This window comes from the organism of the source record quoted next, unplaced genomic scaffold (assembly GCF_019419815.1).
Source record: "Pyrus x bretschneideri cultivar Hongxiangsu unplaced genomic scaffold, Pyrus_bretschneideri_v1 Contig119, whole genome shotgun sequence".
NCBI lineage: Eukaryota > Viridiplantae > Streptophyta > Magnoliopsida > Rosales > Rosaceae > Pyrus > Pyrus x bretschneideri.
This window is the reverse complement of record NW_025999412.1, coordinates 170,599-183,175: the sequence shown is the minus strand read 5'-3', so window position 1 is coordinate 183,175 and position 12,577 is coordinate 170,599. Positions and strand designations below refer to the sequence as shown.

General features: G+C 36.9%; 1 protein-coding gene across 1 annotated transcript; it reads left to right on the top strand.

Moving 5' to 3' along the window:
* The first annotated feature begins 1,406 nt into the window (after nucleotides 1-1,406).
* LOC125474075 (protein GLUTAMINE DUMPER 3-like) lies at nucleotides 1,407-2,264 on the top strand. The gene has a single exon (XM_048577503.1). It carries the CDS (start codon nucleotides 1,548-1,550, stop codon nucleotides 2,091-2,093), a length of 546 nt encoding a protein of 181 aa, XP_048433460.1. The 5' UTR covers nucleotides 1,407-1,547; the 3' UTR covers nucleotides 2,094-2,264.
* The last annotated feature ends 10,313 nt before the right edge of the window (nucleotides 2,265-12,577 follow it).

Below are 12,577 nucleotides of genomic sequence, written 5' to 3'. Positions count from 1 at the left end.
TCAATAGTTGATAGTCATCTACGCTCGTACAACGATTGTGATTGGTAAAGCTACTCTATATACATAGTTATAATTAATCTACATGATGTGCCGTAATTGTTCAGTTGGATAACGTAAATATGTGCAAACCCTTTAGGAGAAGGGATTTCTATTTTTTTTTTTTCAAAAAATGGGGATTAGTTGTGGTATCCACTTCACATCGAAATTCAACGATACGAACCACCTATTTTGTAAGTCTCGATTCATAGATCATTCTTACAAAAATTCAATTCAATCGGAAAACAATTGCCTATTTAATTTTCGTGATGAAATTTCAACATTTCTTAGAACATAGTGTTCTTCAATTTTTTTAAATTCAATTAAACGTTTTAAATATTTTTGATTTGGCTAATATTTTGCAAGGATGTGTGGGCCTACAAGTAATTCCTATTTTTTTTTTTTAAAAAGGGGATAATACTCTGTGTGTGTGTGTGTATTTTTTTAATTTGTTCCATATTCGTTAACACACACGGAGCACACAGGTATCAGAATAAATAACTTTTCCTTTTCATGTGTTTTCTTTTCGTTTTCTTTGTTGCCAAGCGTTCCATAATTAGAGCATTTTTAAAAGAGTTAGTAAATTTTTTCTTTAAAATTGTTTTTTGCTAACAAATTTGACATTTTTATGCTATTTTAAAAATTCATCATTCCAACTCACTCTTCAACCAACCCTTCAAATTTTATCTTTCACTTTAAAATATAAAAATCTTAACTTTATCGTATCTTGTCGAGTCCAATTTTTATTTTCAAAACTCTTTACCAAACAATATTTCTGAACAAAATATTGTGCACCATATGACGCTTTACTGCAGTAGTAGAAAGTAATTATTCATATGCACTCTAGTGTGGGTTTGACGCTGACTGAATACTCTCCCTTAACACTTAACAACTAATAATTTAGCCTACGAACTTTATAGTTTGTCAAAAAAAAAAAAACAAAAAGATTAAAATATATTGCGGACATAATTTGCTAACTTGAAGAATAGCAACTGACCTTATAAATATACAAAACCAATTTCTAATTCTTTAATTTGCTAATTGAGTTGCTACTCTGCTAGAGATGCATTTTTCTTACATAGTTTACCAAATCTAATTTTACCACAAATACCACCTCCTTCGAGACGCCCTTACATTCTCTAATGAAAAATTGGTCCAAATACCAAATCTACCCCTGAGTGCATTTTTACTGTACTCATAGGTGAATGAAATATCCCATCAAAGAACAAAGGGGGACCCAGCTTTGCCCCACCTTCCTCATGCAAAATGACGACATTATTCTCGAAAACAAAAACATAAACAAAATAAAAAAGCTCAACTCCTACAGATTAAACCACCCTAGCTCTGTGCCTATATATAACACCCACTACCATCACTTCTCAACCCACAACACCCGCAACCATCTCATTATCTGTTCTATCTTTTGCTTGATTTGCTTCTCTTGCAAACATATTGTTAGCTGAAAATAACCTCATCAAAAGTTCAAAACACGGACGTTTGATTCAATTAATATGGCAGGGAAAGAGCCTTTTAACGTGACAGCCAGAACATCGGGGATCACGACGACACAGAGTTCACCGTGGCATTCCCCGGTGCCCTACTTGTTCGGTGGGCTGGCAGCCATGTTGGGTCTAATTGCGTTTGCGCTTCTGATCTTAGCATGCTCCTACTGGAAACTCTCTGGCTACCTCGAAAACAACGAAAACGGATCAGAGCAGGACCTGGAAGCTGGAGAAGGCGGAAAAGGCAACGAGTCCGCCCAGAAGCTCCCGAAGGTTTTCGAAGAGAAAATCTTGGTGATCATGGCCGGAGACGCCAAGCCAACTTTCTTGGCCACACCCATGTCAAGTAGGTCTTCATCTTTTGGCGACAATACTAACAGCTCTTGTAGCTGTAGCCAAAAGACTGATAAGTTAGTGGAAATGAGTGAGACGACTGCTGACAATAAGCAAGGAAGTAGTGATGGCAGCGATCAGCATCAGGTACAAGTCACCGATGAGAACAGGGACAGTACCCATGGGGCCTCAGATCACTCAGGTCAGAGAGCCAGTAATTAAGTAATTAACTTAATTACTTGTGATTTTGGTAATTAAGTAATTTTCTGGATGGGGTTGATTTGGTTGAGACTGAAGGTGTGGGTTTTTTTTTTTTGGTTTTGTACTTTCCTTTTTCACGGGAGCTGTATATGAAATTGAGATGAAATGGAAGAATTCCCCATTCTCCTTACAGTTTTGCCCTTCCATCTGTTATTTATGCTCTCATCAATTTGTTAGCCTACACTCCAAATTTAATATTTTATTTCTTAATTAAATACTCACGCTTAAACTAATGCAACAGCACAAGTTAAAGAGTGGGAATGACTTTACTTTTTATTTTTATTTTTTTGTTTAAATTTGTTATCATAAGGTTTCGATGTTCGTTAATTATATATGAGTGGTACATACATTTTGGGGGTGGTTTTGACAAACCCAGAAACCAGTTATATATGGAAAAAGAAGAAGATGGAGATGGATGTGTCCGGAATTTTGTACTGGATGCCGAGTAGAAGAATCAAGGGGTACGTGGTGGGCTGAGACGGTAGAAAAAGGCACGTCTAGGTAGCTAGGTCTCAGGTGTTGTCTAATGAGGTGAAACTGCTACGATTTTAATTTAATTTCTTAAATATTAATGATTATATATAACACATTATTGTGTTGGTGAGTGGAATTCAGTGCAATGCGCATTAATCCAGCTTTCTTTGTGTTTGTGTTTGAATGAAGGGTACAATATATTGTACATTTTTTGTATTTGGCGAATATGCAGATACAATATTTGGGTGGTGACACCGGAGTTGTGTGGTGGATATTATTTATATGGATATCGAAAATGATATTGGCAAGCACCCATGATTGGAAATACTGATCATATGTACATTTATGCGTTAAATAGTAAGCCACTAAATTTTCAAAATGCCCCACAAAAAGGAAACCACAATATAAACTTTTTTAGGCTATGTTTTCAAGTCATGAGAGTGGAAACCAAAGTATAAAGAAAATGATCGCAAAATATTGGATAGGAGAGGTTAGGAAATGCATTCTAGAGGATTAAAAAGATATAAAAGAGAGATTTGTAGCCACTTAGTACTACATTATAGTGGTATTTCTTTTCACTTATAAATAAGAGGTCTTAGGTTCAACTCTCGCCAAAGGCGAATTTGAACCACATTATTACTAACACATTGTGAGGTTAAGCCCACCCCCTCTCCTTTAGTGTAGATAATATCATTTGTTAAAAAAAGGAAAAAATAAGAAAGAGAGAGGTTTGTAAATGACACGTTTCAATTAGATACTAGCCAATCCGATCGTATATGCCTTTGTAATGCTCATTGTGGAGCAAAAAATAATCACAAAAATCCAGAAGATGACACGTGGCATTTTTCCCAAAGAAGATGAGAATGCATTCATTAAATGGGCAAGACTCTCAAATATTCTCATGTGTAGCTCAACATCTCTGGAGGCTCAAGCAGCTACCTAGGCCACCATCAAGCTCATCTCCTCGGGTGATGCAGGGTGCAGCAGCTAGAAAAAAAAAAACCGAAAAAAGAAAACTAATAGATAGGGTCCACTATCTCCTAATGCGAGGAAAGACCTGAAAACCCCAAAGCCCCGTCTCTAGTACTAGCCTACAACATATACAACTAGAAGAACAAAGCAAAACAATCTCACAAAGAGAAAGGCACAAGCTGAGAAACTTCTTTGAATATTTCAATCAGTAATAAAAATGTTCAACTCCCTAACCTTCCATCAAGAAGTGGGTTTTATCACTAATTTGAAACTTACATTCATAATTCAAAAGGGCCTTAAACATAATAACACTGAAAATTGAAAATTACATGAAGAAAGGCTATTATCAGCCATAAAAACGGCCTGGCTGTTATGAGCAGCCAAAAAAAACGCCCTAAGCTATTATTGAGTTTATTAAGTCCTACTTAATATTGTTAAGCATTCAATTTATCCCAATGATCCATAAATGAACTAGCCATCATATCTGTATCATCCTTTCCAGGTTGGAGAAAATTCGCCCCCAAATTTGCAGTTCCAATATCCTCACTGTCCCTTTTGAATGGAATGAGATGTTTCACATTGAACACATTAGAAGTATGAATATGGCTAGGTAACTTCAGGCGATAATCATTATGGTTAATCTTTTCAAGAATTTCATATGGCCCAATCTTCCTTGCAGACAGTTTATTGTATTCTCCAGCTGAAAAACGATCATTTGTCAAAATTGGCCAAACAAAATCTCCCACATCAAACTCCACCATTCGCCTTTTGGAATTTGCATGATCTTTATATTTTTGACTTGTTTCTTGAAGGTACTTGTGCGTCATGCTATAGATTTGCTAGACATTGTCAACGAAACTTTCTGCTTTGCCACTAATTCTTTTCACGTTGGGAACAGGAGCAAGACCAACTGGTGCTCGAGGAATTAAGCCAAACATAATATATAAAGGACACATTCCAGTGCTGCGATTGACGGAACGATTGTAGGTGAACTCTGCAATACATAACTTTTGGTCCCATGACTTTAGATGCTCACCAACTAAGCATCGCAAAAGATCCCCTAATGAGCGATTCACAACTTCCGTTTGCCCATCAGTTTGAGGATGATAGACACTGCTGAAATTCAATTGTGAATTAGCTAATTTCCACAGGCTCCTCCAAAAATGACAAAGAAATTTGGTGTCCCGATTAGAAACAATTGAACTTGGTAACCCATGAATTCGGTATACATCACGAAAGCATCCGTTGTCTTCTTGTTGGCAATAAAGTGAACCATTTTAGAAAATCGATCCACCACAACAAAAATGGAGTCTACACCACAGTGAGTACGAGGCAAACCTGAAAAGCTCTTATTTATCTATATTTTATATCAAATTCACTTGTATTTTCTTAGTTAGTTCCTTATATTTTTGAGTTATTTACTTTGTTTTAGTGTTTTGTAGGATTAGTCAAGCAAAGAAAAGAAAAATAGCACAAGTGGGATTTTAAGTAACAAATTCGTCAAAACTGCCTATGCAGGTCAGCTGACTTTGGAAGCAAGTTACAGACAGCTCAGAATGAATTAGAGAATGAGCCTTATATTCTTGGAAAGCTACAGATGTCTATTTTCGGGAGCATTTTGCGGATTGTCAATATCATTTTTCTAGAAGAAGTTATGGCCATTTTAACACTAAAAGGTTCCTAAGAGGCTGAGCAGTTTGTAACTGACAAGAAAGCATTGAAAGCAATAAATTCAATAAATCTAGTAGCCAAAACTGATGCAGTCAAGAACAAACCAGCTGGCACCTATTCAAATATCAGAGGAAATGGAATTAAAGATGAGGATTAAGAGGGAGTGATTGGCATAAAGGCTACCCAAGGAGTTACAATTGTTTTACCATTTCCTCTCACTGATTGTCATCACTAAATGGCTATTAGTAGGTGAGTTAAGGAGAAGAAAATGATGTAGCAAGAATTGGTTTAAAAGTAGCATTGGGGAAGGAAGGAAAGAGGAGGCCTCAGTCGATTTCTTTTGGTTCTATTTTCTCAAACTCATGTCTATCTTTTGTTTTAATTTAAGGATTGTGTAACTAAATTTTTAGTAGTTAGGGGCTGTTTTGAAGCCCCAAATATGATTGCAAGTTTGTTATGACATTTCGTTTGAATTACTTTTATGAATGGATGAAAATTGGTTCACTACTTGTCTCATTGATGAATTCTTTATGTGTTTTCTACGGATGCATACTTAGTAAGCATATCTAGGATTCTAATGCTATGAATATGTGTGTGCCTGCCCTTGTCGAATGAGGACCTACATATGTTCTAGAGTAGTACTTGTTAATTGCGATTAACATGTGAATCAATTTCTAGGATAAGTACGACAACGCTAGTACTGACGATGCCTTGTGATGACTCAAACTCTTTTCGTTCTTAATGATTTATACTTGTTAAATCTATGAACACACCATTCCAGATTGCATGCTAGGGACTAAGTTAAGTTGAAAACGCCATTCTCTTAATATACTACATAAGAAAGAGTAATAGGTTGAGTTCTAACATTGAGCCAACTTGAGCATTTTCATCCGGAAATAAAAGGAATTTGAATGAAACAAAACATGTTTGCATGATTATTTGTTGGTGGATAACAGTTCCCCTAACTCGTTTTTCTTAATTTGTGAACTATTTAAAATCTGTTTTTGCCCTGCTTTTGTTCGATTTAATTTAATTAGCAAATCAACTACAAAAGTCCCAAAAATTTGTGTGAGTGTAGCTCTGTGTGTCTAGTGTTTTCATATAAAATTTCATAGACTTAGATAAGTACAAGTTAGTCTAATAATTATTTTTCGGTAGTTGGTCAGTAGGGACAGTAACCCAGTTTTTGTGACATTTTAAGTAGTTGGATAAAACAATCTTCTGCAGGAAAGACCCTTATTTTCATATGCTACAATTGACAAATCTTAGTGTTAATAAGGAAAATCAATAGGACATTTGTGTGCTACTTTGTGGTGTTCTTTTAATCCTATCAAAATCCAAAACAGAATCCATGCTTATATCCACCCATGGTTGTGATGGAATAGGTAATGGCATGTACAATCCAGCGTTGGTCGCCTTGCCCTTGGAAACTTGACAGATTCGACATCGTTCCACAAAACGATATACTTCTTTCCGCATGGTAGGTCAGATATAAGAGAGAAACAAGCTCAAAGGTCTTGTCCCTTCCAACGTGGCCTTCATTATGTAACTCTTGTATGATCCTCAATCTCAAACTAGACTCTAGGATGCAAAGTTGATTTCCTTTAAAGAGAAACCCTTCATGCAAAACATAATATGTTCTAGTTCCATCCTCAACATTTTCGACAATTGTAGAGAAGAAAGGATCAATTTTCAATAAATCCTTCGAAGAGTCAAACCCTAATACTTGAATTCTCATCGAACCAAGTAAATATCTCCTTCGACTTAAGGCATCTGCAACTTGATTTTGCACACCGACTTTGTGCTTTAAGACAAATATAAATTCTTGTAAGTATGCTGCCCACTTAACATGCCTCGCTGACAATTTTTCCTGACTGTTTATATGCTTCAGAGAGTCATGATTAGAGAACATAACAAACTCTTTGTAGATTAGATAGTGCTTCCAATATTTCAATGCTTAAACAATAGCGTTGAATTCTAAGTCATATGTGGAATAATTCAATCTTGAACTACTCAGTTTTTCACTGAAATAATCAATAGGCTTCCCTTCTTGACTTAGAATAGCTCCAATCCCAATCTTGGATGCATCGCAAGATAGCTCAAAAACTTTTGAGAAGTCAGGTAAGACAAGCAACGGAGCCAAACTCAACTTTTTCTTGATTTGATTGAAGGCAACTACTGCTTCTCCATTCTAAGAGAACTTTCCACCATTAATACAATCGGTGATCAAAGCGCCATAATGGTGCTAAAGTGTGGAATAAACCTCTTGTAAAATGAGGCAAATCCATGAAAACTTTAAACATCATGTATGGATTATGGCGTAGGCCATGTGGTGACTGCTTCAACCTGTTTATTATCCATAAGTATTCTATTTTTAGATACAACATATCGAAGGAACAGCACGTGATCAGTCATATATGTACACTTCTTTAAATTTGCATAAAATTTCTCCTTTCACAATGCAAACAACACCTCCCGTAAGTGCTGAACATGTAAGGCAGGACATGTGCTGTAGACAAGAATGTCATCAAAATATACCACCACATAAGTTCCAATAAAAGGCTGAAGTACTTGATTCATAACTCGCATAAAAGTAATCGGAGCATTAGTCAACCCGAATGGCATGACCAACGATTCATATAAGCCTTATGGGGCCTTAAAAGCTGTTTTCCATTCATCACCCTCTCTGATGTGTATCTGATGATACCCACTTTTCAAATCAATTTTACTGAGTACGATGGCACCACACAGTTGGTAAAGAAGATCATTAAATCTTGGCATCGAAAATCGATACTTAATTGTGATTTTGTTGATCGCTCGACTATCAGTGAGCATCATCCATGTCTTATCAATCTTTGGCACCAACAAGGCAGGAACCACACAAGGGCTTAAGCTTTCCCGAATAAAACCCTTTGTGAGAAACTCCTCCACTTGTTGTCTCAACTCCTCCACTTGTCGTCAACTCCTCATGTTCAGTAGGGCTCATCCGGTAGTGTGCTTTGTTTGGAAGGCTTGATCTGGGTACCAAGTCAATTGGGTGCTAAATGGTTCGCAATGGAGGCAAACCATCTAGAATATTTTCTTGAAACACATATGCGAATTCTTCTAACAATGGCTTAGCCAATTTTGGAATTGGATTATCAATCTGCCCATTCTTTTTGCCAACCAGCACATAAACCACATCACTTTGCTTCATTTCAGTTATGAACTTATGATAAGTAAGGAAATTAGAACCCTCCCCATTAGATGGTTTAGGCCCGAAATCCTTAGAAGGAGCAAGCACAATACGCTTATTATCCCACGAAAAACTGTAGGTATTTTTCCGCCCATCATGGGAAACATTTCGATCATATTGCCATGGTCTCCCCAAAAGAAGATGGCAAGCATCCATGTTAATCACATCACACCAAACCTTGTCTCTATACTTGTTAGCAATAGAGAAATGGATCAGACAACGTTTGGAAACCTTTATCTCATTGCCATGTTTTAACCAAGAGAGCTGATAAAGATTTGGATGTGGTTTTGTTTCAAGCTTAAGCTTTTGCACCGCCTCCTCTACCACTACTTTCTCACAGCTCTCACCATCAATAATAAGATTGCAAACCTTCCCTCAAATTGTGCAAGTTGAATGAAAAATGTTGCTACGCAACCAATGACCATCCTTATTTTGCGGAGTGAAACGAACTCTTTTAACTATAAGAGCATCCCCTTGGTTCCCATGTAATATCTCTTCTAGGTTTTCATTTTCATCACCGTCATATATTGCTTCTTGTGAGAAATCATGAAAATCATCATATGTATCTTCACTTTCAACAAACAAGTTTTTACCTGGAGGATCATATTTTCAACATTCATTGGACTTGTGACCAAGTTCACCAGACTTATGACACCTTCCACCAAAAGTAGGAGCATTCTTGCCATTGGAGCTTCCACTAGAACTGACTTTTGGGGCAGTAGGTGCTGGGACAATAGGCATGGAAACTGTTGGAGGGCTTGCTATTGTAGGACCTGATAGGAGCATATTCATGCGACTTAATTAGCTTGTTCTCGTGCATTTATGTTGTGTTTACTTAGTTGTTTTAGTGTTTAATGCCACTTTTGTGTATTTTCAGATTATAAGGCCAAAGTGTGCAAGAAGATGCAAATTGGAGTCTTTTGGAGCGAAAGAGGAACAAATGAGTTGAGGACTTGAAGAAACGACGAAATCCTACTCCAACAATGAATTCTTACCAAAACGAGGAATCCTACTCAAACAAGGTTTCCTATTTTAGGAAAGTTAACCCTAAGTTTCCCGTTTTGGTAACCTTTCCTAAACTTAAACGTCCGTATTTTCTAGCCACTTTGACGGCCTTATAGGCACTTTAGGACACAAAACCAAGGCCCTAGCCCTATTTCCCTTCCTAGCCGCACCTTTATATTTATGTTTTAATTTCCTATTTTAGTAAGCCTTTGAATTTATTTTCGTTAATAAAAATAAGCTAGGAACCAAACATATTTAAAACCCTAGGTTTTACATACTTAGCCGCACCTTTCCCATTATTCCACCCTAATTTCATTCTAATCCGTAGCACCCATTCATGCCATTTGATTATTAAACCTAATAAAACCAAAAAGACAATCAGCCATTCCATTCTTTTTTGTCTTTAGCCGCAAGCCACTTTTTTTCCCATTAAAAAAAAACCATTCAGCCATTTTTTTAAAACCCTAACACTAACCGTGCAGCAACTTCACACCATTCAACAAAACAGCCGCAAGACTTCAAAAATATACTTGGACCATTTTTTATTGCAGCCGCACATCATTCTCCCATTCTACACTTCACCCTAATAAATTATTCAGCCACGCTATCCCATAATTGATCCATCCCGCAGCACCTTCACAAATTATTCACCCTAACAGCCGCACATCATTCTCCCATTCTACACTTCACCCTAATAAATTATTCAGCCACGCTATCCCATAATTGATCCATCCCGCAGCACCTTCACACATTATTCACCCTAACAGCCGCATATTATTCTCCCATTCATGCATTCCTTTAGCCGCAATTCCATTACCCCAAAAACTGTCCAGCGGCAGCACCAGATTTGAAAAAGGGTATCATACCATCTTCCGCATAATTCCCTTTAGCCGCAGCAAGGAGAAGAAGAAGGAGGGCTTAGACGCGCAGAAATTCAAGTGGATTCATTGGGCGTCCTAGGTGTAATCCATCCTTTGTTCTTTATGTTTAAATTCAATTTTATTTTTCTTGTTGTGAACATGAGAGGCTAAATCCCCTAGTTAGCTAGGGGGTGATTCGAAACCATGTTTATGCTTGCAATATGAATTGATTACTTTTGGTTGGAATTTCGTAAGTTGTGGATTCAATTCGTTCATCTATTTGATTGATAGCTTATTTGTGTATGTTGATTGAGAGTGCACGCTTAATTTTCATGCATGAATATGATGCTAGATTATGAGGGAGTTTCACCTAATAGTTACAATCTTATAATCACAAGTAGTGAAGGTCGCTTGAAAACGATCGCGTTGAATGAATTCTTAGCATAAGTTTCATGCAATTCATAGTAACGAATGCTTCGTCAATGCTTATGTTTTTCATAGAACTTAATGATTCTTGCTTGTATCTCTATTATGCAATTCATGTAGGGAACTTGTAGGGAATGTTTTGGGTTGTCGTATGCAATCATCCAACTTAATAACTTGTGGAAAAACTGATGGTTAATTAGTGCAATTCACAGTTAACTTGGGGCGTTGAGTATTTATAATTTATCGAAAGACCAACTGAAAATCAAATTGTATGCAAGTGTGACATGTGTGGAGAAGAACCTTCTAGCTAGCATTCATTCCATATTTCATCACATTCATATTTAAATTCTGCCTTTAAATTACAATTTGTGCATTTAATTTATTTTCGTCAAAACCTCAATCCCCCTTTACTTTAGTGTCCAATTTAGTTAGAAAGTGTCTTAGTTTGTGTTTATAAGCGTTTTGTATTCTTTGAGTCTTTTTATTTGTTTTAGTGTTTTATTGTTTAGTTTTGCATTCTTTGAGTCTAGTTTAGTGTTTTTAACGTTTGTTTTACGTTTTTGAGTCAGTGTCCAAGTGATTTTGCAATCCCTCCTAATCCCCGGTTAAGAACGATCCCTACTTATTCATATACTACAATTGTCACAAGAGGGTTTTAATTTGTGTGCTTACTTAGTTCGCATCAATCTGGATAGCCTTTTGATATGCTTCGGATGCACTATAAAGATCATATAGATTAAGTGTCTCCTGAATATTTTGGCGCAATCCACCAATGTAACGAGCCATTAATTGGTCCTCGGTCTCATTCAAGTCATTTCGTGCAAGCAGACTGTAAAATTCCTCCGTGTAAGAACTCACTGACTAATTGCCTTGCCGAAGATTTTGTAACTGCATATACAAAGATCTTGCATAATTGTGAGGCAAAAATTCAGTACGCATGTATTTCTTCATCTTTTCCCATGTTTCAATCTTTCTCTTTTCCTTTCGAATCTGAGAGGCCTTAACTTATTGCCACCAAGCTGATGCTCTTCCTCGTAAATGAGTGGCTACCAATCCCACCTTTTTGTCTTCTGGAACCTCCTTGAAATCAACGATGTCCTCTATTGTTGTCAACCAATCTAAAAGATCCTCCGGTTGCATCCCACCATAAAACTCGGGGATTTCAGTTTTAAACCCAGAATCCTAGCGATTATTGTTATTTTGAATCACCCGGGCAGTTGCTCTATGGGGAATATGTGGTCTCCTTCATGCCCCAAAACTCACAAATAGATTTACATTTCCAAGTTCTTCTTCATAATCTTCCTTGTAACCCTCTAATGGTGGTGGAGGGTATTGTCTTTTTCGACGATTTGGTGGCGGATTGTTAGGAAGTCGAAGTCTGATTTCCTCCATCATATGCATCATTTTTGCAAACTGATTGTCATGTTGAGCCAAAGATTGCTTGATTTCTGCAATTTCATCTCCTTAGGAATGAACATTTTGCCTTAGAAACATCCTGAAGAACGTAAACTGAGCTCTGATACCAACTGATGCAGGGTGCAGCAGCTAGAAAAAAAAATGAAAAAAGAAAACTAATAGATAGGGTCCACTATCTCTTAGTGTAAGGAAAGACCGGAAAACCCCAAAGCCCGGTCTCTAGTACCAGCCTACAACATAGACAACTAGAAGAACAAAGCAAAACAATCTCACAAAGAGAAAGGCACAAACTGAGAAACTTCTCTTAATATTTCAATCATTAATAAAAACGTTCAACTCCCCAACCTTCCAGCAAGAAGTGAGTTTTATCACTAATTTGTAACTTA

Coding starts and splice junctions, on each gene's coding strand:
- LOC125474075 (XM_048577503.1), top strand. CDS start 1,548: ATGGCAGGGAAAGAGCCTTTTAACGTGACAGCCAGAACATCGGGGATC.